Genomic DNA, 26,632 nt, shown 5'->3' with positions numbered 1-26,632 from the left:
GTTGACCTGGAACAGAATTCCCTTCCCGGCTATTTGATAAGGTCAGTCTGATACAGACCAGAACCTCAGACTATGTCTGGCACCGCACCAGCACAGGCAAGTGTAACAGAGTCCTACCCACACGGCTGTTCCTTATTTTCCAGTAAGAAAACTGGATTGAGGCCAGCCACACATGTCCATGTAAGTCAGCATTGTAGGATAAGCCTTCATGTTTATCACAGGATAAACTAGCCCACAGAAATGGTATCGCTGAGCATGAACACAGTTTCGGAAAAAAAAAAAAAAAAAACACCACAAAAAAACCCCCACCACCAAAACAAACCACAAACCACCCCCACCTTTCGCAGCACTCTAAAACTGAGAGAAGCCACCATTGCCAGAATTCAGATAAAGGAGGCATAAAAAAAGTGTTTATTCCACACTGTCATACCATGTGGGCCGTCCTCAGAACCCATCCATGGCATACCTTCCTCGTACCATCAGGCCTAGGCTGCGGCGCGAGTGCTTCGGTATCTGCACACCCACACGTGGTGGGGACACGTCATACAAGGTTCATCAGCTTCAGCAAATCTAGCCAGAATGCAAGAGCAGGTATTTTGGTAACACCTCCTACTCACCAATATCCTAAACCAGCAAAACTAGCGTGTGTCAACTTTGAAATGCACCCACAGAAGCAGTGTGACAGAAATCTAAGACGGATACACATTACTGTGCAACCCGGCTGTTCGGCCCCAGGCTAGCGGTACCCCTCACCAATTCACCTGTCAGTACAATACACAACTTGGTTATTAAAAAGAGTATCAGTCCATGTCCTTAAAAAATCTAAATTTTTATTATACATACTGTATTACACTGAAAATACGTACCCAAAGACAGAATATTTTGAATTTACAACTGTACAAAAAAACAATAGAAAACATACGGGCTATGCTATAGATGTAACATTTTACAAAATGACAGTTCTTGTTAAAGGCACCAGATTCCCAGAGGGCTCTGGCTTAACATTTTTTAGTCTTTTTTTTTTTCCAGTCAGATCTTACTATGAAAACACGATTCACTCTTAAACTGTATGATGTCAAAGTCTCAAACTTCTTTTATCTAGACGAGTGGTCTGCACTTTGACAGAGCTTACTGAAAGAAGTGACCAATTTCACACAGAGATGTCAAGCAATGACCAAAGGCTCCTCCCCATTGCATCCAGCATCCTACGGTATTCAACTCAATGATTAAGTGGTAAAGTGAAAATCAAGTTAACCCACAAAATACTGGCCCAATTCTAGAGTGTTAACCACACTAAGCCTAGAACGTCTTGTATGGAGATAACTGCAGAGCGCCAGAGAGGGAAAAGACATTCTGTCAAAAAGCAAGATGGAATCCATGACCAGAACTCTTGCTCAGCGCCCTCCTTGGGCTCACCTTCGTTACAGTCATTTCCCTCCTGGTCCTCATGGCACTCATGGAAGAAAACGGAGCCTAAAGAAACCCAGCACTTTTCTGTAGGACAAGTGGTTAAGGAAGCCGGGGGATGGATGCATGCGCTCTTTCTGCCCTAAGGATAAGAAGTCCGGACAGGGAACACAAGCCACTTTCATTGCGTCTCTCTGCAGCATCCCATACTCTGAGGTCAAGCAAGCCAATTCGTATCATGCCTAGGCTGGCACAGACAGGTGCTTCTTTACAAGCAAAGGCAAGAGAAGCTGGGACATCCTGCCTTGCTGAGGTGCCGTAATGCACTTTAGGAAACCGCAAGCCCAGACTTCCAAAACTTCATGCTTGGATAAAGGGAAAGAGGAAAGGACATAAAGTTTTAAGTAAACTCTGAACTACTTCTCTGGTCAATTTTCCAGTACATCTGCAAGTCGTTCTAGAGTCAAAAAACGTTTTTGTTTGATCTTACGGCACACCTTGAGCCTCACTGAATGGAATCCAGCTAACATCCAAGTGACTGAACATTCAAGACAAAAAAATATCAAGTTCCAGGGCCAGATTTTGTTCTGCATGCAACGATTCCACTAGATTTGAATCTAAACGTTGATCTTGCCCTTTCTGAATTGTCTGGCATTATCCCTACTTTCAGACCACCGGTTCAACAATTTCATTCTCTGAACCAAGGAACTCCATGTAGTTTTACTTCTCACCTATCATTTTAACAGTGTCGCAAACCCTTCCCTTTCTTTAGGCATTTTAAAAAAACCTTTCTAGATTCACAGATCAAGTTGAAGTAATGCTCTGGTATTGGGGGTCATAAAGTCACTTTTAAAAATAAATTATTTTTGCAGCGTTAAATTGCCTCATCCTAATGACTTAACGGAATTAAAAATATACTATGCTTCTATTTAAAATTCAATTTATTGCATACGACTGATTTTAGACAAACAGGCCCGGAGACCAACTTTGTTACGCAGCAAATACAAATAGCAGCATGGTGAAGCTTCCTACACACTACTGCACTCAAATGACTCCAGTGCATCTAGAACGGCTTCCTGAAGGAGAGGGGCAGCTGTCTCCAGCCCGGCAGCACAGGTCTGAAATCCAGACTTCTAAGAAAGTGTAGCGAGGGATGCCCACTAATCTCGAGGAAGCCAAAGGAGCCATCACACAGCAGCTCCTGAGAGCTACTGGATTGCAAAGTCTTGCATCAACAATTTACAATGACAGTACGTGTCCCTCGAGTCAGCCACTTTTCTAAAAGTTCTTTCTTAAAAATTGTATTTGGTACTTGCAGCTTATCTAGCAAGCAGGAACAGTTAAGACAGAAGTATCATACATGTCTACAGAAAACTGGTCATCACAAGAAAACTTTAAAAATCTGAATGCAGACAAGGAAAGGAATGTCACTTTTCTTTAAACCTTTCTTTTAAAAGATGAATGCTTTTACATTCCATTGTTAGCCCTTACTGTGTAACACACTATAATCAAATAATTTATAACCATGAAAATGCATTCTACTGAACTTCTAAAAACTAAAACCCACTACTCATCCTCACTTGTCAGGCTGGTCACTAGCCATTTAAAAAAAATTAAAATGGAAAAAAAAAAAAAATCGCAATCAGAGTCACAATCTACATTGCTTCCAAAGTGGGGTAATTATGTGGAGGAGAGCCCCCAGTGTGACAGTTATATACAAGTAACTTTCACACTAATACATGCATGACACTCCGTAATTGTAGCAGGTACCATCAGGTAACTTGCCCACTACAGGAGCTAGAACATTGTGTATATTTGCTTAAATAAACTTAAGAAACCTACACTTTTGGTCACATCTTAAAACACTGTAGAATACAGATTTTCTTATTATTTATACTTGCCTTGTCCTGTTGGATAATTTGTTTGAAAAACTAAAAATAAAATGCAATAAAAACTCCCCAATACAAAAAGACTCCAATCAATCACCTAAACATCTGTTAGTATATAACTGTATTTAATGGAATTTGGTCTGCTTTCTTTTCAGAAAAATAAAAAAGCCTCATTTTGTCCTAAGAGTTCCACTTCAACATGAACCTCTGGTCAGCCCAAGGGACCTCCTCAGCACCGAACAACCATTATGATATTCATCTTTGTATTTCTTCCTTCTAAGCGCCCTTCTCAGCCGAGCACAGCTCCACATACAAGTACTGGCAGAAACAGACATTTAATCCAAGTCTCCTTCAAGTGATGAAACCAAGTCTCCAAAGGCTGAGCCCTGAACTATGTACTTAAGCCCTCAATAAATGCAAGCTTTATTTGTACTATTAAAGCCAAATTATATCAGTGATGTGAACACAGTTATAAAGATAAAAATGTGCTTCTACTAGAAGGGGACAAGTATAAGGCACATTTATATGCCAGCATAACTGTGGCCACACTAGTGATTACACTGCTATAACTACACTGGTAAGAACCACAGCTACAGTCATTCAAAACTTTTTGGATCAGGGCTTGCCAATCAAACAGCTTATGACTGCTCAACCAAACACCAACTAACACTGCCTCAAGACAACAAATCTCCCCAACCATCGATATTCAGGTATGTGTCACTCAACCAGCGCTAGGGCCGTTTTCAAATTCAGCTGCAATGGGTCTTGAGATGCAATAGTTCCACCTCCTCTCTGGTAAGTTATGCTGTTCAAAGGGTTTGCTATGCAAGAGCCATCGATCACCTCCTACCCCAAGGCTTACACGGCAAAGAGCCATCACTTCCAGGCAGTGACGGGCCACCGTTACTTTTTTAATTTTTTTTTTCTTCAGAAAGTTATGATACTCAGTTTCTCTCCCCCTCAAATAATGCCAAATATAGGTTAATTCATGCCGGGCATGGACGCTGACAATATAGCGAGTTAACAGAAGCTGCTCAATCTCATCCTATGACCCAAGCATAAATAAGCTAAACATACAGTGGGTACCGTTAGACACTGGACATCTACCACCTGCAATATTTAGTTATCCTGCAGCTGAATTACAAAACAATCACGCACCGACCTCTGGTGCTTTAAATGTCCATTCTTACAATAGAACCCATGTAGCCAAAGAAAATGTTTTTACAATAAAGATCTGTGCCCGTGTTTAATGGTAAACGGTGAATGACTGTGCAGTAGTCTTCTCTTCTGGTACTCAAAGCAAACTGCTCCCGTCTGTAATCTTTCAGTTGTGATCTCCTTTTCCAGCATTTTGAACAGTAGGAAAACAAAAACACACCAACAACTTTCCCCCCCAGGATCACCTTCCCCTCTCCCAAGATTAAAAAAAAAAAAGCCAGTTTGACACCATCATCTTCTGTGTTTACTGAGCTCAGTTAGGTTGAAGAGCCACAACTTCTACTCTGGCGGGTAATAAGAAATGTACAAAGTGGTGTTCGGGTGTACAGTTGACATACTCTATGAGCTGGTTGACCCTAAGCTTGATTTGGTCCAGTCTGCTGTTGTGGCACCTCTTAGGAAACATTAGTTATAGGTTTGTACTTCTTGAATCTGGTCCATTCACCAGTAGCATAGTTCATTTCAAAGACCGTATCAACCAACATAGTGGTGCTGCCAGTGCCATCTGCCTTTGGTAAATCTTCTGTATGCTCACTAAGTTTAATTTGGATGATGTCACCTTGCTCTTGGCAAGGATTCTCTGTGAAAACAAGAACAGGAACAAATTATACATTTCAACATTGTATTAGAAAAGGTAAAGACCACTTGATGGATATTCTTATCTTACACTGAAAAACCCCAAAACCCAAACAAACCAACCCCAAACCCAGAACTGAGCAAGTAACATCCCTAATGCATGTAGCCACACAAAGATCTTCCTCCCTCCCTACATCACGGACCAAGTTTTAAGGATAACAAAACCAGACCCCAAGAGATGAACCCCAAGGCTAAAGTAACTGTAAGAACAGCAAAAGGGTGAGTAAAGCATGCCAGTGTCCTTTCTGTCTGCCTTAAGAGTTATAAGAGAAGCTTATATTTAAATGGGAGTCAGTAAACTTGAAACTACCAGATTTACTTTATTTGGGATACATTTTGTAGTTAAAAGCCTCAACAATTCTCAGCTGTTCTAGAAGCCCAAGCAGCTTCACTGAAGTCACTCATCCAAGACTCAGTTCTGTGCCAAGAGAAGTATTAAATGTTACATTTCAAGGCACTGGAATTGGCACTCAAGCAGCTCAAGAACATCACAGTTGGCAGCTATTTACCCACCCTTCAGAAGGTGCTGACATTATTACTGAAGGAATTAATATTTTTATATACATACCTATATATGCTCTACATGAATATATAAAACGCACACACTCTTCCAAAATCATATTTTACCTTGCATTACAAAAACCTGTCCGTGTAGATATTAAAGTACACTCTCCTACTGCAACTGGAAGTAGTATCTAGTACTACGAGCACCACCATTAATGCAAAATACACAAAACTTTCTTAAAGCCCAGGGAGCATCACAGTAACTCCACCCTGATCACCTTCAATGGTGTATCGCATTAATCCAAACGCACGAGCCACACTTAGGCTCCAGCACTGCAGCGATAAGAGCCCTGAGATACCAAGTTAGAAACCAGAGCTAGTGCAGGTGATAGAGGTCACTTAAGGACTCAAGCCCCTTCTCATCTTACATCTGATAATCTTCTGGCTCAAACAGCCTTAGTCTATCCAGGCTAAGACAGGACAGGATCTCGCTACGAGACAGTTTATCTCCCTGTGGTTCACAGCACCTGTGGCTACCTACGGTTTGAGACAACAGTTGCTACATGTCTAATGCTAAGGGATTAGCACAGAGGCTCTGTACTACCCAGCTTGCACCTCGACTTGCCATAAAGAACTTGGATTCGTTGGGCTTCTAGGCAGACTACTGGGACCTAACCAGTCTGTTCACTGTTCTGACTGGCTGCCTTGTTTCCCTTCAGCCCCTAAGTCATGATATTACATGTGTTCAGGTATGCATATATTGGGTTTAGCAGCTGCTCCGACTGACTGACTTACTGGAAATAGACCCTAAAGACCCATTTGCAGCTCGTTGGAACTAAACGAGTTAGAACTATAGTCCATAAACCTACGTACAGTCCAGAGGAAAGCAAAGAGTCCAGTACACACAGAGCAAAGCTAAAGCAAGAGCCTTGCACTCACACATGCACATTTAGAAACGCTAGGCTCAGTTATAGGTATTCAAAAGCAAGCTAAATTAGTCTCAATACATGCCTCTGGATCCTGCCATGAATCCAAGTATAAGAGCCTTTTCTGGCCTTGTAACTTTGTTTGCAGTCTTGAACATTTCCTGTGCGGCGTACATTTGCTCCCTCTGCAACAGATACAACAAATATGAATTCCAGTGGAGAAAATGCTACCAACAGGTACCATATCAATACCTGCAGACAAGCGTAAAAGAGTAAGGTGGAAGTTTGTAGACGTACACCTACAAAAAGTAAACAAAAAAAAGCCTTAACCTCAAGGCTTTCCCTCTTCAATGCTTACACCTAACACTTAAGAGCAGCAACAACTCAATTCTGAAACTGGAAAACACCACACATTTAAAAATAGTTACACAAACATGTGCTAAGAGACTTAATGTTTACATTACCAATGTTGTGTTCTTTATGACATTAGGAAAAAAAAGGAGAAAAAGCACAATGCTTCCTCTACAGTCCAACAAACACAGGCTTGCAGTCATTTCAGAGGAAGGCTTTTTTTTTTCCCCTTTAATAAAGTAGAGATACTTAAAAGTCACCCGGCTTCTCGAAGTTCAGACCTTGCAAGCCAGGCTGACAGTTGTGCTTAGCAAAGCCTTCAAGTCAGCTGCATCTTGAAGTTACCTCCTTAACTTCATGCACACACATAATACATACCAACATACCAGCACTAAGAAACTTCAGGACATATGTAATTGCTGTTGAGTTTAGTTTCCTCCCCACTCTCAGGCTTTAAAATATGTGTAATGGGGGGCTGAGGGCATCAAGAAATTAAGGCTTTCAATTTAGAATGATCTGTTGGTATCTTTTCTCCTGCTACAGCAGTGACAGCCTCCTTCTTTAGCAGCTTGCATTATACGCCACTGGCTGGGCAACAGCTCTGCTGGAAATACACCTTTCTCCCACAATCCTTTATAATGAGTAGCGCCGTATTATTTTAAATAACAAATGGCAGTAAATAAAGACATCTTACTGCGACATTAACATTGCACAAATAAAAATGTTGTAATTAACATTAAGACAGCAATGCTGACAGAGCCACAAAACTTTTTCATTACCTTTGGTTATAAAAAAAAAAAAAGCAGCCTCAATCACTCCATGACCCAAAGGTCAGGAACTGCCAAGGTACTAAGCAAGATCAATAATAAAAATTTGCATTTTCCAATCTACAAAAGCAGCAGTCAACAAGAACCTGGTTTTACTTACTGTGAGAGAGAGGCTTTTCTTCGGTGGTGGCTGTTGCTGAGTTTGGGGGGCCACTTGTGGTGCTTGTGCCGCAGGGGAAATGGCAGGAGGTGTGGTAGGTGTCAGGGGTGAGGTAGGTGTAGCTGCAGGTGGATTAGAGTTGCTATTGTACATGGGTGTTCTTTGTTTGAATTGTGCAGGAAGAGTTGTAGTAGCATTTGGAGCTGCAGGTTCTTCAGTCTGCCTGTTAGTCTGCAAGGCCTCTCGTGCAGAGCCAGCTGCAAAATCCAATCAGGATAATTAAAAACATTATAACCCAAACAAGGATTAGCATCACCAACAGCCTTTAAAGAAAACCTGATTATTCCACAGTAGCATCATGATTCAGTATGCCATCTAACATGTACATGAAAAATTGAAGAGCTAATGCTCTTTGCACTCTATCTTTAGCAATAATTAGACAACTGAGTGACTAGCTGTCCAATACGGATTATAGTACATTTAGCATCAAATTATATTTATATTTCCATTTATTAAATGGAAACTGCTGTATTTACTTTTTAGCTTGTATTGCTATAACAGCTGTACCCTGACCCTACCACGACTATTGTTGTACTGTTACAAAGGCAAAACCATTAAAATATTTCATCAGTCTTTACCCAATGTAAAAGCAGCTTCCACAGGAAATGGTAATTAAGTCTCAGCCAGTAACAAATACTGAAAATAAACAAATACTTAAATGGACGATAGAATTAAGTGTAGTCTTCACAAACCGGTCCTTATTTAAACGCTAACTGCTAAGAGGGTTAAACCCCCACAGAATTGACAAGTCCTGTTACTTCTCAAAGTTGATCCATTCACCAGCACTTAAGGGAGTTACTCTTTGGAACCTGAGGTGGAGGTTACACATACGATCAAGTCACTTCCTAACTGTCCAACAAACAGTAAGTACCAGCAAACACTCCAGCCAGTTACACTCTTTTGCAGCTCTTGGACACAGGCACAGCTGCTTAAGCACCTTTCACTAATCTCATGAGGTTTAGGCTAACCTGTTCACACTGTGTTCACAGTAGACTAAAAGGCAGATACATACCAGAGCTACGCTGATGCCTTTCAGATCAGATTTTAGAGAACGAGAGGTCTATCACTCTCCAGCTAGGCACAGACACAGCACTGGTTTTAACAATATGGCTATTGTCCAGTAACACGCGGAACAGAACAGTGAACACTTGAGAGGACAAACATTTGTAACAATTAGTCACCCCTTATTTTTGTACAAATCTCGTAAGTTTTATTACTGGCTTCTTCATGTCAGAAAAACCAGCTTGCATAAAGTAACATGTCTTCAATTATGCACCCTCAGATTATACAAGACCAAATCTGTGGATCTTTTGTGTGTGTCTTCTACCAAGGAAACATTTTTATATTCCTTATCCATAAGAAAAGCTAGATATCCCATACACCAAAAAGTCAGAAAAAATAGAGAACAGAAGACAATAGATAATTTTAAACTAGGCTTCTCCTGCTGTCAAATACAATGCCAAGGCTCTGGAAAATAATACTATCTGCTGACAGCACTGACGTGCTCTTGGCCGTGTTCCTTCTGGAGATGCCAATTTTCTGCCAGAGGAAGATTTGCATGGACCTTCAAACAGATTCTGAACTGTTTCAGGGCCAAGTGAAGTGACCACGTTTTGCATGTGCATTTTTCTAGTGACCAACATGCCACAGCTCACACACATGAAGACAAACATTACGGTACCAAATCACAACAAGCAAGAGAAAAAATAATGCATTGAACTGAAACATTGGTTCTCTGTTAACTACAAGATCTGGTAATAAGTCCCTGTCATGCACATCTGTTAACGGAAACTGATACATTCCTTTAAGACTTTACATGCAGCAGGGAAGGAAAAGTAAAGCCAAGCGTGTTTAAATAAAAGGTGTAGAAATAAAGGATTTGTATGAACGCTTTTTTTATTATAATGCAATTTTCTAGAATTGAAAATAATGTAGCACTTTTCACAATATGCAGCAGCTCAGCTGTTATCTATCAGCATTGTAATACGGTAAAAGGAAAATGGATATAGCTTCATCCCAGTCTGTATGAAAGCTAACGTGCACTTGCCTCTAGAAATTTATGGCTCTTGAAAGCAACTGTTTTGTAAGTGTATGCATACAGATGTGTGTATGGAGTATATACGCTGGACTTACTGTACTACTGGTGCCTCTTTAGGGATTAAAAAATATTGCTGGATATTTTATTACAGAGTAAGAAGAAAACCCACAGTAAATTGCTTTCACAGAATCACAGATGTCAGGGGTTGGAAGGGACCTTGAAAGATCATCTAGTCCAACCCCCCTGCCAGAGCAGGACCACCTACAGTAGGTCACACAGGAACACGTCCAGGCAGGTTGAATGTCTCCAGAGAAGGAAACTCCACAACCCCTCTGGGCAGCCTGTTCCAGTGCTCTGTCACCCTCACAGTGAAAGAGTTTTTCCTTATGATAATGTGGAACCTGCAAGCTTTGCTTGCTTGACTTAACCAGCAGTTATTTTAAGACTTAAAACCAATAGGCATTTTCTTTACTTAGGTTAAATGACACGTCTGGTTACCCCAAAGCCAAAGGGTGAGTTCCTGCAATGGATTTTTAGACTGCTACGGTCAACTGGAGTTGAGGGACAGTAGATTTGTAAATAAAAGAGCAGCTAGACAGTAAAACTGTATGTAGTTGGAGGTGGTAGGTTCCAAAAGCAAAAAAGTGCCTTTTACCTGGCTGTGTTTCAGAGCTTGGGATATACGAGGAAGACGGCACCACACTGGGGGTAGCAGGTAAGTAACTTGTAGAAGGTAGTGCAGGCTCATTGTTCAAGGAGCCAAGTTTCTATAAAACAAGAAAGAAAGTTACAGCCATACCGCATGCATTCATGTGCTGTTTCTACATTTTAAACACAATTTCAACGTCAGTTCTGCTATGATATTTCCTTTGGGAAGTTAACTATGGACTCTTTTGTTAGGGCAAGTTTGCCCTATCAACCCTAACTCCCTATACAAACTTCAGACACTAGAGTTACCCTAGGAGAGAAAGAGTAGCTTTTATTTCCCGTAATTCAGATAAAAGTTGCTTCCAAAGGCACAGTCTGAGCCAGAAAAAAAAATACTATTATTGAGAATGTACTCGCAAAGAGAGCGAAGCTGCTGTTCCTTCATCCCATTCCTCAGCTAGTACTGTGGAGATCAAAGAAGGAAATCTCTGCAGATGGTTCCCACTAAAGAATTACACTACAGAAATAAGTGATCTTCTGCCTGAGCAAACATGCTTTTCGCTATTAGCAATCAGAAACCTGCGCTCATCCATGGGCAAAAGGCCTACTAAAACATCACCCAGGAGAACGCAAAGGCCTCTGGGACATAAGCAAGCAGAAGGCAGCAGTAAAAGCACAGGTAACACCCTGTTTCCACTGAAACAGGCAGTCAACATCAACATGATGGATGTCACCTAGGATCAAGCCAAAGAAAATGGCACGCCTTGTACTTAACTATACATGACATCGCACACACAACATGAAGACAACAGCATGGTATCTCTATGAAGATCTTCACCTCAGTCCAATCCAGCCTTATAAACATGAGGGGTTGACAAAGAAGTTTTGGTGGAGTAAGTCTAGCAGACAAATCATTTAAGGTAGCCTTACCAGATAAAATTCTGCAAAATTTGAGGCTTGCCAAGAAAGACACTCTTGGCATTCTGCAGAAAGACAGGCAGTGACTTTCACTCCTGACACAGGCCTACAGTATGTGCCTATATGCTGGTTTTGGCATGCATGCATAGATTGCTACCCCATAACCGTGGGACCAATGGTGCATGTGCTTACCAGTAGGCTCTAGCGGAAAAAATGCCTGGCTCACCAACCAAACCACAGGCCTTTTAAATAGAGTGCTCTCCAAAGGCAAGCACTGTGTGTCAACACATGGACTTGAAGAGGCAGAGGTAATCATAACCACTTTATATTTGGAACAAGAGAAGAACTTAAGAGTCGAGATGGATTTCTATTGTCCCAAGAGGCTTGCAAACACTGGGTGCAACAGCCTCAAATTATCTATTAGCATTTAAAGAACCCAGTTGTCCAAAATAATTTCAGGCCAAGGCTTACTGGAACAGAACAGACAGTTTCTAACTCAGAAGCCAGGGAAGGACCTAACATTCTTGTAAAAGCCATGTCCTGACTGAGAAAACAAAGCTGCGTCACCGTTTTTCCCCATACACCGTAACTGAAAGAACAGGAAAACACCCTACACACGACTCCGCCCCCAACCTCCCACCACTCCAACTGAACTACCTCTAGCAACAGGTTAGCTTTTTCAGTAGGTCCCAAATAACTTTTGTATTTAAAAAAACCCCAAACAACTGTTCAAAGGAGCAGCCACCTCTAAACTTTATGGGTTTTAAGAAGCACAAGTTTATAAGCCATGAGTAATTTGGATGGAGATCGATTCCACTGTATTTCTCTCCCCTTTCAGTAGTAATGGAACTGGCTAAGCCCAGTTACAGACAGGTTTGGAGACCTCAGAAAAAGCTGCCTTCTGGATTAAGCATCGATTCTCAAAGATTATAAGCTAAAAATGGAGAAGAGAACCACAGAAGGGTACTAGTGTGTAGGTTCTTCTCTCAAGCCAGAAGACAGACGAGTTGTAAAGATTTCTTCCTTACTTGGCTGCTTATATTCAGCTGTCCTTCCTGGGCACAGGCCAATGACAAGTGCTCCTCACCGAGACTTCTGTGGACGCTGCTCCACTAGGGTTGCAAAGCATGCACAGGCACAGAGTGAAGCCTGCAGAACTCCTGAAAATGGATCTACCTCTCTAGGGTCAGAGCGCCCTCCCATCCCTGTCCTCTCTGACAGAAGACTGCAATCCTCAGCTACAGAAATACCATACCCCATCACAAACAGAACAGTAACAACAATTAAAGACTCTACCTTCATCCTGCTTTGAATTTTTTTTATCTAGTTTAGTGAAAATACAATGGAACTCTGAAATAATTATGTAAGGATTTTTTACATCAATAGGCAGGTTTCAACAAGTTAGTAATATATCATTACAGCGTTTAAGTGTTTTAAAATAGCAAGCATCATGGCTTCCTCATCTTTTTTTTGTTTGTTTGTTTTCGCTTTGTTTGGTTTTACCTGTGTAGACACCAGGCCAGCAGCATAATCTGGGGTAGCATTTTCTACTACTGTTTCTTCTTTGGCTTGCTTTTCCACAACTTCTGTATCTATTGCATAAAAATAGAAGTCAGTTCAAGGAAGTTTTCTGAAATATTGAATTAGATACACTTTTTTAAACAAAGATATAAAAATGCATTTCTCAGTCTGCTAAAAGGTGCTTAAAGAGGTATACGCTGAAAGGTTGATGGATAGAGTAACTTTCATACACAATTTTATAATCAACCCAATTATGAACTGAACCACAATGTATATCCATCAAGCTACAGTAACTGAGTAACTGGGCAGAACTGGCTAATTTTGTGACATTACAAAGCATCAAAAAAACAAGCCAAAATTTAATTGCGATTATGATTTTGTTCTGAGATGGTACTCATTTTTTTGGCAACACAAACAAAAAGGTTGTTTCGGGGGCAAATATGCTGCCTAGCGTATCTTCCTGATATGGTTAAGTAGAGCACTACACTGTCATCTGACTTAAGAGTAGTATATCAGATATTATTCACTTGTTAAGATCTCTCAGCCAGAATTTTGGAGCACTATAAATTTTTTTCAACATTACTTTCAGTTAGTTTACTTGGCCACACAGCCAGCAGAAATAAGCATACCAAAGTATCCCAGAACAATTCCAGTACTGAAGCCACCCACACACTTATGTGCTGACTAAAGCACAACTGACTAGTTCAATCCTTTTGTGCAACTGAGTCAAGTTATTACCTGGCACACGGCAATATGATTAGGAGCATTGGAAAAAAGTGAAAATCCTCCCTTAGAGCGTTTTTGGTTTGGGGTTTTATTCCCCCCCCCCCCCCCCCCCCCGCCCCCTTTTTCAAGTTTAGTCGAAGATAAGTTTTAACAAATGAAGAACAACATGGTACTACAAATCTAGATCCTATTTACAGGTATATCAATAGCTTTGTAAGTAGCATGCTTTACCAACCTAATGTCTTTCTTCTTCTCTTTGCTTCACGGCCAGCACCTACCATATCCAGCTCAGAGATATCTAGAAGCTAAAAAGAAAGACCATAGCAAAATTAAAAATCATTGTTAAATTTATGTACTTGATCTCCAAATAATGATCTTAATTTCTTCTTTAATATATTGATACTTTATTCAAAGCAGCATCAGAAATTCACTATAGATCAGGGAGAACTGAGCAAGAAAGCAAGAGACTAAGAAAGATCGCACCTACCTTTACTCCTCTTTCTTTGCGCAAAGGTGTTCTTGAAGGAGGAATAGGAGTTCTGTTTCCAGAAGGACTAAATACACTAGGTGCTGAAGTACTCCTGAATGGAGCTTGTTTTGGTATTCCTTTGAGTGGTGCTTAGGGAAGATCAAAAGAGGCAACAATTGTAATGTATGTTTAATTAGTTGCGAAAAACAGTAATAAGGAGTTCTTCAGCTTTTCTCCTTCTTAATGCACTCACATGTTTTTAACTCCAAATATTTATAACGTGGAACCGTCTATAATACACCACATGTCCCTCAAAGGTCAGATTAGGTTTTAGTAAAAGCCAATCTCTAGGCTAATGCTTGCAACCCCATTCTATGTGCAGTAATCAAGTAGGTGCACTGCTATCAAAATGTACCTTTTCCTAATACATCGATGCTCTCCTTACTTATAATAAATAAATTTTGAACACATAAAAAGGTATCGGGCATCAATGTTCTGAATCCAGTTATTGCCAGAGTTGCTCTTTGAACTTTAAGATCTAGTTCATGGTAAAACTGCATTTAATCAAAGATTCTTAGCCAAGCTTCTGCAGGGATAAGGGCTTTTAATCTACTGGAAAGGTAAATCACTGCTTCACACAGGAGCTTGAAATTCTGGAGCTGCTGTTTGCACAAGCAGGAGGATCAAATTCGTGTCTATATTGTAAACACAAAACCTGCTGTCTCAACACTCTGTAGAAACTGCTACACCTCTAAGAAGCTGTTTTCACCCACCTTTACACTGTTACATTTCTACCTCATGCTTAATGTAAGCTCTGAAGATAGCATTCTTTCACCAACTGCTAAAAAATTAGGGACACATACACATATCTACCAGGTTTTTGAGCCTCCTGACAATCCCATCATACCCTACAGTTTGAACATAAACACAGAGTTTTGGTTTGAAGTTAGCTACTCTGTATCCCTCTATATGTTGTACTGAAAACTCTTTTTACCACAGGACAATCCTCTCTGACCATGTAAGCTTCAGCAGAGCAAACCTCAGCTGTTCCCACAACTCACCTGGCTCTAGAGGCCAAGTCTAAAAACTAGCTTTTAGTTCAACAGCTAAAACAGATGCCAAGAACAACTAATGGTCAATTTCCACACTAGGACAATTTTTAGTTCAAATTACAACTACACTTCTTGCATTTCCTGCATGAACATGTGGCCAAACTTTGGTGCTCGAAATCACATCTTAAATAGCATCGACACAAAGTACTTCATAGCTTCTAGCCACCACACCAAGAAGAAACCACTCAAGTTTTGCACCTCAGCATCGTATTGGTGGTCTGGAAAGTTCTACCTGTGCAGCGATGTACAGTACGGGACTAATGTTAAACCCTCCTCTTCCTCCTAGTCAAAAACTTACTTGAAAAATGCTATAGCTCCTGAACACAGCTGAAACTATTACTGCAAAGTTGAAGAATGATTATACAATTTTGTTATGTCCATTAAATAGAAGCCACTGTGGAGCCTTGGCTGCAGAGAGCACGCTATTCTCTCGTCTCTCTCCACACAGAATTATACAAGCAGAAGATAGTTTCAGTCTACTTCACGGCATTTCAAAGAGCACAGCAGATTACTGTGATCCACTCTGCTCCCTTCTAGAGCAACATGGCTTAGTCAGGAGTTATTCCTGGAGTGATGCAAATTAAATTCTTACCGAAGTCTACAGGCATGATTTAGCTGCATACATTTTAGAAGCACAGCAGATACACTTGCCATTTAAGAAAAACCCCACACTCTTGTTCTTTCTGACATGTCTTGTCAGAAACATTTAAATATCAAGAGAGAAGGAGGCAGAAAGGGAGAAACCCTTTGCTTCAACAAGAATTAAGTTTTTGCAAAAACTACATGGTAATGTTACTCATCAAGGCTATTTGATCAGATTTTCTTTCTGGGAAGCGATGAAAGTGAGTCGTACTTGTTGTATCTATCTTTTTGACCAGTCCCCTGCCTTTGGCATGGAAAGGCACTCCTGCAGTCTTCTTGAGCTGTTGTGCAGTTTCTGTTGCTAAAAAGAAAAAGGGCTTTAGTTATTACAGAATCTATGCTGAAAAAATACAATACGTTGCTGCTTATATAAAATGTTATTAACCAATACACAAAAATATGGGAATAGCAACAAAGAAAGAATTGTATTTTAACTAAAAGCCACGTAATTTATGCGAGGTAAATACAGTATTTGGAGAAGATGCAAGATCAATATGACCATGCAACTGACAAGATGGCTGTATTGTAAATTTAAATTTAAACAATTTACTAAATAGAGACTGAAATAAAGACATTTCGATATAACATCATAAAAAGTTACAAATCTTCTATTTAACCAGACCAACTACTTAAGTCACATGCAAGAAAGAAAAACTGCTGCAACAGAACAGCAGATAAACTATTTTAAAATCACTTAGTTCAAGCAGCTACCAGTACATATATGGACACATGTTGCCTTTTGTTAGCAAAAACTTTCTTGGTTTTCACACCCTATATAGCTATACTGAGCAAAAGAAAGCATTCATTAGCAGTTCTTGCTCTCTGTTGCAAAAACATATGGCAAAATAAAACTAAGTTTTTTTCAGTTTAGTTTCAGGATCTCTAAACAAAGCTGTCCCTCACAAGTCTTCACAACTGACTGTTAAATATACCCATGAGAGAACATAACTGTGCTTTAAAAAGCTACAGCTTTTTGTATGCCTTGAAACCTGAACAGCATTTAAATCAAGATTAGCATTTTAATGTAATCATGGCTGGAATGACTTGCACCTGCTCCTCCACACATCTCAGTCTATCAAAGACAAAACAATCCACCAGCAAAGCTCTAACAGAAAAATTTAATGTATACTCCCATACCGGAGAGTAGGTCTGAATAAAAATTTTCCTTTCACCATTTAATTTGTTACTCAACCTTATCAACTAGCTGTAAGACTACTTACACTTCTGCAGGAGTTCAGCTCTGAGTGTGGCACTCTTAGGTTTCCTTTTCAGCTGGAAGTGTTTCACTGGGGGAGTAAGTGGCCCAGCCAGTGTCGTCAAGGCATTTTTGTTTAAGTATTGGCATTCCAGCGGCAACATAGCTGAAGTTTCACATTCACTTACTGCATAAAGATTTAACACAGTACACATGGGTATTAGCATAGTTCTTTGACAGCTAATTACAAAACATTTTACAACTAGGCTGTACAGGTGTTTTTAAATTTTAGATTACTTGCTTAAACACCAAGAGTAATTTAGCTCTAATTATTACACTACATAACCAGTTATTAGGATGTTTGTTTTTTACATCAGCTTCATAAGAGCTTCCATGTTAATTACACCTAGTCAAATTTCAGGAATCTTAAATATACTATTATTATCAAAGATGACAAAAATGATTGAATTAACAGATTCCTTAAAAGTCCAAACAAAAAGAGTGAACAGACAAATAATCATTTCTTTATAGCAAGAAAACAAAAGGCTTCCACATCCAACTCATTTCATTACTGGTCTGCTGCAATCCTAACTCCAAGACCACGTCTGTCCCTTGGTGCCGGAGGGACTTTTTCGAGGCAGTGTGCTAAATCAAACCCACTGCAGTAGGAGCAGCTTTGTGTAACCATTTACTACATAGTCGTTTGAAGTAGCAACTGTGGAAGTGCCCGAGGCAGTATTTTCAGCTGCTAGGCAATCCATAGCTAGCTGGACATCAGCAGCATAACTCTTTCTGTGGTCAGTCTCCCCCACAGCACCTATCATTCATTTCCTAGGGGAGGACTTCCAGCAGAGATGCACCCCACCTGCCCAAAACAACAGTGGTGCTTCCACACACACGAGGTTGTCCACACAGGCACTGCCGAAACAGAGTCTTATACTACAACATATGAGACAGACCAATGTATGAAAAACCTCAACTTACGAAGCTGCAGTGTCAGTTACTACCTACCAGTGCACATACAGCTCGTCTACAACACTAATGAATCCACATTAACTTGTGTGTTACCCTTCACAAACACTCAGGGTAATACCTGACATTTAAGTTCTGATGATGTGTGAAAAGATAATTTAAGAAGTTACCATTCCTCAAATATCACAGTTCTCAGTCCAGTAACATGCCAGGTCATGAACTGTGGCAGTTAAGAGACAAGACATACTGCTTGTCCTGATACCAATACTGTTAGGATAGCAAGACTGCCTGTGAAACAACAGGTTACTTCTAAAAAAGAAAAAAGGCATCATACCTCTGTAATTTTCACCATCAGAAAAGGCTTACCTTTTTCTCTAAGCTCTCCTAAAATATCTTGAACATTGGGATTCTGTTCTTCAAGATCAAGGTTAAGGGACCCAGTATCTGGAAAGGATTTTAAAATATCAGCTACCATTAAGACCCAGGGGTCTGAATCCAAGGTAGCGAGCTGGATAATTTCAGTCAGTGCCCCTTTCATCTAACAAAAAAAGAAAAAGAAAATCAACCAATTGGAAACAGTTTTAAACAGATTATAGATGGATTTGTTTATTTTAAAAAGACACTAGCATAAACATGCACAATGCTTTACTACTGGGGAAGGGAAGAAAGAGGCTGCTTCACCACAGTTATACATTAACTCTAGAACTAAGTAAAGAATGAACCAAGATAATATTTTATTGCTTTTGGTCAATCTAACCCAAGTTTGTTTTGAGCTTTTGGCAGCTCAAAGCTTTGTTTAGCACTGAACATGTTTACTCAAAGCAACAGGCCAGACTCCTACACTACTGTCTCCTGATGTTCCACACGTATAGTCCCAGTGTACCTACACCTTATATTCAGTGACAAGAATATGGAACTAGAACCACATAATCATTTAGGTTAGAAAAGCCCTTTTAAGATCATTGAGTCCAACCGTCAGCCTAGCATTGCCAAGTCTACCACTAAACCATGTCCCTAAGCACCACAAGTTATACAAGAATATATATACACCACAAGTTATACAGCAAATTATTTAGAACAGGTATCTAAATGAAGATCTGCCCCTTTCTGGGCTAAAGAAAAATTAAGCAGACGGACCATATCTGCATCATATGAACATAAGCTAAGTCCTCAAAATTTTACTTAAACTTAGGCCAAAATAATGTGTTTCATGCTAAGCAAAACTGCATCGTTTGACTAAAACTACATGTTACAGAAGCAGACCCAGCCCTCTAATAAGCAGCAAGTAACAAGATTTTCCATCTACCTAAAGTTTCTAGTCAGATAAAACTTGTTTTTCTTTAATCACCTATCTTGAAAAGGGGAAATAATGCATAAGATCAATAATTTAAAAAATTTCATTGTCACTAATTTTTTTTTTAAATTATTGATCAACATGTCTGTTGCACTATGAAATGAAATAAAAATCAAGGCAACTACAGTCGGGGTTTACAGTGAATCTCTTAAATAAAGAGTTGGGTTACTTCATTCATGGGTAAGCTTAAACCCCCTAAATAAAGACTGAACACTTGCTTTTTTTTTCCTAACTAAACTTACATGTAAGCATTAAAGCATTAGCTTCACAGAACTAAGATGTTCGAGATGCACTGTGTGTCTATCAAGCCACGAAACATAACAGTAAAATTATGTGCTCCACCTGTAGGGTATTAACACTGAAGAATTTACAAGCCAGTATAAGGAAATACTTGAAAGTTGATTTTTCACAACCCATTGTGGCACACATAGCTCAGTTACAGTCTATGCGTTCCTGAACACAGGGAGACAAGCAAGAGATTCTTCACCTTTATGTTATATTTCTTCCCCTTTATTTAGTTAGAACCAGCCTTTCTTACACGAAAAAGTTAACAGAATAAGCTTACTCTACCCACGCAATTCTAAGAAGTTACATTTCTGCTCTCCATTTTCCCCCCCAAGCACTTCTAAAGCTCAGAGGCAGTCAAACACTGACACTCCTCAATTCCTTTCACCCACACAATGTTATTGCCCTCTCACTTTAGAAAGGTTCACAAGTGCACTATAGGGGCAGTTTGTCCTTCATCCCTTGCATGGTTCAGCACTTACAGTAACACGCTTGTGAAACGAACTAGATCAGTTATCTGACCGAAAATGAGCATCTCTCTGTAGCTTTAAGCTTGATCAGCCCCTTTGCGTGGCTGACTACAGTCACACAAACACTAGAACCACGAGAAGAGTGGAGCAGAAAGGAGATACTACAACAGTCAGTTACCATCTTCGGCAGCACTATGGATTTGCTTCGGATTAAACCGACCACGTAACTACAACCACGCACTGCTTAACATGTTGTCAGATTTAACCAACACCTACCCAATGGAGAGAACCAATTTCTACGGTTCTGTTTTTTGTTGTCCTCCACTGCCCACTTCTCTCTCAATACACATAAAAACCCCACCTAGACACCATTGAGACTTGTCAGTCTCTCTATTCTAACCCTACACTGCTCATCAGAAGCCACTTCTACTACAGCACATGAGGACAAGTGTGAATACTATCGAAATAAAGTTCTTTATTCTCCTGCCTATCCTACAGAAATTACAGCAGTGATTTGACTGATTACACAAAACACCTGAAAATTTAAAACATGCCATGAGAGCTGATGAAGCTCTGGTTTATTTACAGGTCTCGTACAAGATTTTATCTCGACACCACTAATATAGATGTGTACAGAATGTGATTTCCTCCACCATAGCAAACTCAGGCAACAGTTGGAGGAAAGATGTCTCCTGTATCCTCCCAATTTACCCTTCCTATCTGCTCCACAAAACCACTATGTGCACCAAAGATTCAGAGCTACACACCTATACTACATATGCTCCTACGGAGCTCTTTTCTGGCCACGTTACATCCACACTGCTCTCAAGGCAGTTACAGTTCAGGCAACCTACTTATGCCATAACCCACCACTTCACATGACTTCGGTTCCTTCAAGACAGGAGCCCAGAAACAACTTGTTTGCCTAGCACTGGGCAAACAATATCATCACAAGGCCTCATGGCAGCAAGAACGTGGCGAAAGAACAGTCACTGTCACACACAGGGAAGCAAAGCACACTAACACGTACTGTGAGCTAACCAGAGACCTTGCCTGAATATGGGTTTGCATTTAACAAGCCTGGATTTGAGTTTTGACTCAGGTTTGTCTGCAAACGGCAATTTAAATATACGCTCCCAGTTTGCTGTTGAACTAGCAGCTGAAAAAAAATTCATTTGTTGTTTGAGAATGTATGAAATGCAACTCAAAATAATAGAGAATCCTATGTACAGGTTTTCTGTCACTTTACAGAGCACAGCCATAATCCCAAGCTCTTAATTGTATACGATTGCAACACTGGGTCAGCAAGAGTCCCATCAGCTCCAACCAGCATCTTGTTAAGCACGAATGTCAAGATCTGATGCAACATGTTCTGGCATTTCTCTCATCTAAAACTTAAGGATCTTAGGTATTTTTCTCAGCCTGTTGGCACAAAAAAAAATAGCATAGGGCACAACTAGAAACATCTAACAAGAAAGGATCAGGAAAAAGTCTGGGAACAGACAAAAAGGGAGACTAATAATGGCTGTGCAGGAAGAATACACAAACAGCACCATGGGAAGGGGTAAAAAAGAAAACATTATTAGAAACATGTAAAGTGATAGCTCCAAGATGACTTCTTGCAAGGAATTCCCATTAATTTGCTTTATGCCTAAATTAATATACGTGACTACGCCTTTAGACAATTGCATCAACAGTTTGGCTAATAAACCCAATCAAGTTTTAATCTTTCAGGGGCCATAGAGAAAGTGATATTTAATAGGTATCTGTATTATTACAGAGCATTTTCATTAAGCTAAAAGCATTGGATTGAAAGTACAGTATTAATGTTTATACATTACAAAACTAGGATGGATCAAATATCACTATTGTAAATGTTTTATATTTTAATCATGAAAAAGAGTAGAAGTGGCCAAGAGTAATACTAGATTAAAATACACCATATTACATCACAGAAAAATTAAGAATACTAAAGGCAGGCCAGAAAGATGCCTAGTAGCCTGCCTGTTCTGAATACAGAGCAATGGTGTCATGTGCCCTCTTACTCCTTTGCACTACTACTCCAGAATTCCCACTTGCACCAATAGACAATTCCTGATTCACATAAGCAAGGCAGGAAGAAACAGTCTCAACTTCTGCTGTCTTGCAGCTACTGTAACAAAAGGGCAGGCCACTGCCAGGACAGCGATCCTCCTCTCAAGATAATTCAGAGGGCACAGAGGCCCACAGTCCCCGTTCCAGACTTGGTTGTAACATCACAGTCTAACCCTGAACAAATAAATTACACGTTGGCACAAAAAGAAAACTTGCACAAAGTAAACAGAAGTAACTGTGCTGCCAAATTCACAACTGAAACTCTGGTCAGCACTACACTGAGCTTTAGGCATCATTTCAAATAAGCACAATTATCTAGAAAAAAAATTAGCAGATGAAAAGCTGGGAGGCAGGGAGATTCAAGAGTTAGCAAGTTCTGCCCAGAGAATTATAGCAGGAAAGTTGGGTTGTTTTTTTTTTTTTTTGATAACTGCCTACAAACCAAATGAAAATGGGAGCCAATTATTCTTGTTAGTCAGCAGGAACAACCAACCAGTAATGAGGCTCACAGCATGATAAAAAATTTGGTTTATTACCTATCCCACAGGAGTATTATGAGGATTTAGTCACTTTTATCTATACAATATTTGGAGTGTTGAATGAAAACATTATGAAAATTGAAAGATATTACATTTAAGAAAAAAAACCACTTAAGTAAAGGACTGAGCTTTCAAGAGAGCTCATTGAAGATTCACTTGTCTAGACTGAAGCTTTCACAGAGACTTAGAAAGGACCAGCAGCCAATTAAACTCCTTCTAAACCAAATACCACCACACTTTTCTTGATTCCCACACAACTTTTTACACAGATGTCTGCTCCCAAATGGTTTCCATGTTATTCTGTGCCTCAGTGAAAACAGAAAAAAAAAAAGGATTAAGAGAATAACTAAATCAAATCTTATCTCTAGAGAGGTGAATATAATTTTACGTGTTACATAACAAACCAGTAACATATCCTGCACCCACAATCGAGATTCCCAAAGCTTTACAAAGCTGATGCAATATAGTTTCCAATACTATTAAGTTTCCAAATGCCACCTCAGTGTTCCTCACACATGACTTTCAAAGAGACTAACAAAGTACTTTCACAGTTAAGTTTAATCATTTTCAGATATGGGAGTGATTTCCAGACGATCAATTTTACTTCCAGGCTGCTACAGGTATCCTACACTGGTGTATTTCTGCTAGGAAAAAGACACCATGTTCAGCACTCCACAATACGCTGAGCAGGGAATGCTATAGAGAAGTACACAGCACAGTGCAGACATACTGAACACAAATACATATATATGGTTGGGTTTTTTTTTTGGGGGGGGGGGGATGATCATATGTAAGACACCAAATACCAGTTAAACAAAACCTTGACAGTAAGTTACTTAACAAATCTTCACAAATACAACCTATTTTAGCAAACTCGCCACGAATTATGAGTATCTGACAAGACAACATCCCTTTCTGTCAGCAGTTTGGCTACATCAGCTATCTTTACCATTTATAGAAGGAAGTCTACAACGATAATAGCAGACTACTACCAACGCTAAGGGTTTCTGCCTCATGAGTTTTTCTAAGCCCTTCCTCCAAGTTAAAAAAAAAATAAAATCACACATCCCTGAAATAATTAAAATGTCACAAGTACTTTGCAAAGGACTGAATATATGCTAAATCCCTAGATCTCAAACGTGCTCTGTTTACAATAAAAAAAATTACATTTATGATTGAATTCACAAACTCTGCCAAAGGAGTGAAAAATCCCCTAACATTTTTTTTGTTACAGCAGTAACAAGAGCTTTATATTTGGAACACAACTTATCATTCTAACAATACACTAAAAGACACAACAACTGGCTTGCTTTTTGTTACATACTTTGTCTGCATGGCTAACAAAAGCACAGATAAAGTTGCTGGTACCACCTTCCTCAGAAGGAGTTTAAAAAGTTCTTTTACCCACCCAATGAACGCTCTTGCAGTGTTTCAACTGGCTTGAACTCTGCTCCCTCAAACAGTTGGCATGAGTGTTATTTATTAAGGTCCCTAAGCTTTTTCAAGTTCTTTTCAATCTAAAACCATAACTAATTTGTTAGCTTTTTCTAAATACTGCAAAACTCGTTTCTTCCAAACTCCTTGGATTTTCACATTACTCCAGAGAATTTTGCATACTCAGAGTTCACATGAGCTTATGCACAGCTCCCCATCCCCCCCCTTCTGGCATTGGTTATTTTGTTTGTCCAAAACACAACTGCATTTGTCACAAACAAGGCAGACAGCTTGTGCACCGGACGGGCACTAAGCATGAATATCATGTTTTAAAAATTAAACATGCTAAACAAGAATTTATTTTTTTTTAAAGTGACACCAATTACGTGTAGCACAGTGAATAATCACACGGATGCATGTGGCAAGACAGACACTGACATACAATAAACTATTGCTTAAATGTAATGCTTGGGCATTTTTGGCTTAGAAGTACACAAAAGCTGAGCATACAATAATCTGAGTTACATACCGCCTCCCCACACCCTGCCTAGCGTATATCTATATTAAGCCTAAGCAGCAGCTGTGTCCTAGCCAAGAGAGAGACTGGTGCAAGCACAGCTGAGGATACTCTACACAACAAGGTGAGGATTAACTACGCAACACCTCCGTGATTGTTACCAGGAACCAATACTACACATGGTAGAAGTATGACAGGAATTCCTCAAACCTGGCTGAAGAAACTTAAATGTTTCCCATTCTCCAACAACTGCCCCGAACATCAGTAGCTGCCTCCCAGTAAGAATAAGCCAGCTGCAGATGAGGTATGGTCCAAGGCCAAGTGAATAAGCTTGCAGAGCCAGCTCAGACTCCAGCCAGCCAGCTTATTAGCTGGGGCAGAACAGTAAAGGAAAACACCAGCTGTTCCCAGAAAGGTAAAGAGAAGCAAAAAAAAAAAAAAGGCATGGCAACTTTCCTCAAGCAAGACCTGACTGCAAGAAGGTGGGGAAAAGCACTGTTCAGTGTGGACCCCAGATCTTCCACTCCCAAAGGTTCAGCACTTGCTGCTGTCCTTCCTAAAGCTGAGATGTTCAACTTGGGACACCTACACAGCTGCCAGTATTAAAAAAGGAGAGTGAAGGAAGCCTAACACACACGACTGTTCCTGAACAACCCTGCCTCTCTGTCCTAGTCCTGGAACAACCACTGCCTCAGAAAAGCCCTCTTCCCCAAAGGCATTCAAACTACATCGAAACACAGCCCTACAATTACAAGTCCGTGTGGAGGTTTAAGATGGGTTTCAGGCAAAAACTGCGTTCAAAAGACTAGTGCCAAACAGAGATTCCCCACAGAGCAGCAGGAGGGGGAGCGGCTCTAAAGCTTCCACTCCGCTCACTCCCTTATCACGGGGGAATCTGAGCGCCTTTCCTCACGCCAAGGACCCGGTTGTCCGAGCTGGGCCTCAAGGGACCGCTCCGCCAGCCGAGACCTTCTTCCTCCCCCCACCCCATCCACGAAAGGTTGAAAGGGAGAAGCGGGGCTGCCTGTGGGGACCAGCCTCACTGAACACCCCTCGCCGAGCGCGGGCGGGCACCTGCCCTTGAGGAGCAGCCGCTGCTCGGCTTCCTTCCCCCCTCGGGGCTGCCGCGGGCAGCTGCCCGCTCCAACTGCCCGCCAGGCAGCGCCACGCCGCGGGGTCTCCCCTCCCCACCGACTCCATGCGAAAAGGAAAGGGCGGGGGTGGAGGTGGTGCTGGCGCTGCTCCCCCCTTCTCCCCTCACGCCACCTCCGACCGACCTCTCCCCCTCACACAGACGCGCCCCGTTTCGGTTAAGCTTCCCGCGCAAGCCCCTACCCAGCCCTCACCTCATCCACCGCCCGGCGGGGCAGGTGCAGCATCCCGAGGAGTAGCTTGAGCTTGACGGGCGAGGAGAGGCCGTGGAAACAGAGGCGGATGTTGTCGATCACCGAAGCTGTGAGCAGCGAGGCAATGCTCGGCGGCGCCCACAGCTCGTCTGTGGAGCCCAGTTTGTTGTGCAGCCACAGGCCAGTGTCGCTCTCCCGCATCGACGCCATCTTGGGAGCGGGGCGAAAAAAGAGGGGATTCTCCACGGGCATTTTATGAAGACACCTAAAGGGAGGAAGGGAGGGGGTGAGGACCCCTGCGGGTCGCCGTCTGGTTCGTAAGCCAAAATGGCGGCGCCCTATGAGGTAGCACCGAGGGAAGGCGGTGAGTCTGCCGTAACCTAAAATGGCGGCGCCCAAGCCGCAAAAAATACTGAGGCCCTTCTCATCTCTCG

General features: G+C 40.9%; 1 protein-coding gene across 1 annotated transcript; it reads right to left on the bottom strand.

Moving 5' to 3' along the window:
- Window positions 1-1,372: 1,372 nt before the first annotated feature.
- Window positions 1,373-26,459, bottom strand: NELFA (negative elongation factor complex member A). The gene is made up of 11 exons (XM_009945929.2): window positions 26,199-26,459; window positions 18,526-18,697; window positions 17,213-17,374; window positions 16,204-16,293; window positions 14,257-14,387; window positions 14,005-14,074; window positions 13,026-13,114; window positions 10,612-10,723; window positions 7,859-8,115; window positions 6,666-6,765; window positions 1,373-5,094 (listed from the first exon to the last, which is right to left on the bottom strand). The coding sequence occupies exons 1-11, from the start codon at window positions 26,448-26,450 to the stop codon at window positions 4,910-4,912; spliced, it is 1,620 nt and encodes a 539-aa protein (XP_009944231.1). The 5' UTR covers window positions 26,451-26,459; the 3' UTR covers window positions 1,373-4,909.
- Between the last annotated feature and the right edge of the window lie 173 nt (window positions 26,460-26,632).

Source organism: Leptosomus discolor, chromosome 4 (assembly GCF_034619465.1).
Source record: "Leptosomus discolor isolate bLepDis1 chromosome 4, bLepDis1.hap2, whole genome shotgun sequence".
Lineage (NCBI taxonomy): Eukaryota > Metazoa > Chordata > Aves > Leptosomiformes > Leptosomidae > Leptosomus > Leptosomus discolor.
Note: the sequence above shows the minus strand (reverse complement) of the source record. Positions and strands in the feature narration are given on the sequence as shown.

What these genes read in the sequence shown, in the direction of transcription:
- NELFA (XM_009945929.2), bottom strand. Translation starts at nt 26,450, where the DNA reads ATGCCCGTGGAGAATCCCCTCTTTTTTCGCCCCGCTCCCAAGATGGCG. An exon ending in GCAAAGAAAGAGGAGTAAAG is followed by an intron (nt 14,075 to 14,256) that starts GTAGGTGCGATC and finishes CTTTCTTTTTAG; the next exon opens with CTTCTAGATATCTCTGAGCT. An exon ending in AGAAAAGCCTCTCTCTCACA is followed by an intron (nt 6,766 to 7,858) that starts GTAAGTAAAACC and finishes TATCTGTTGCAG; the next exon opens with AGGGAGCAAATGTACGCCGC.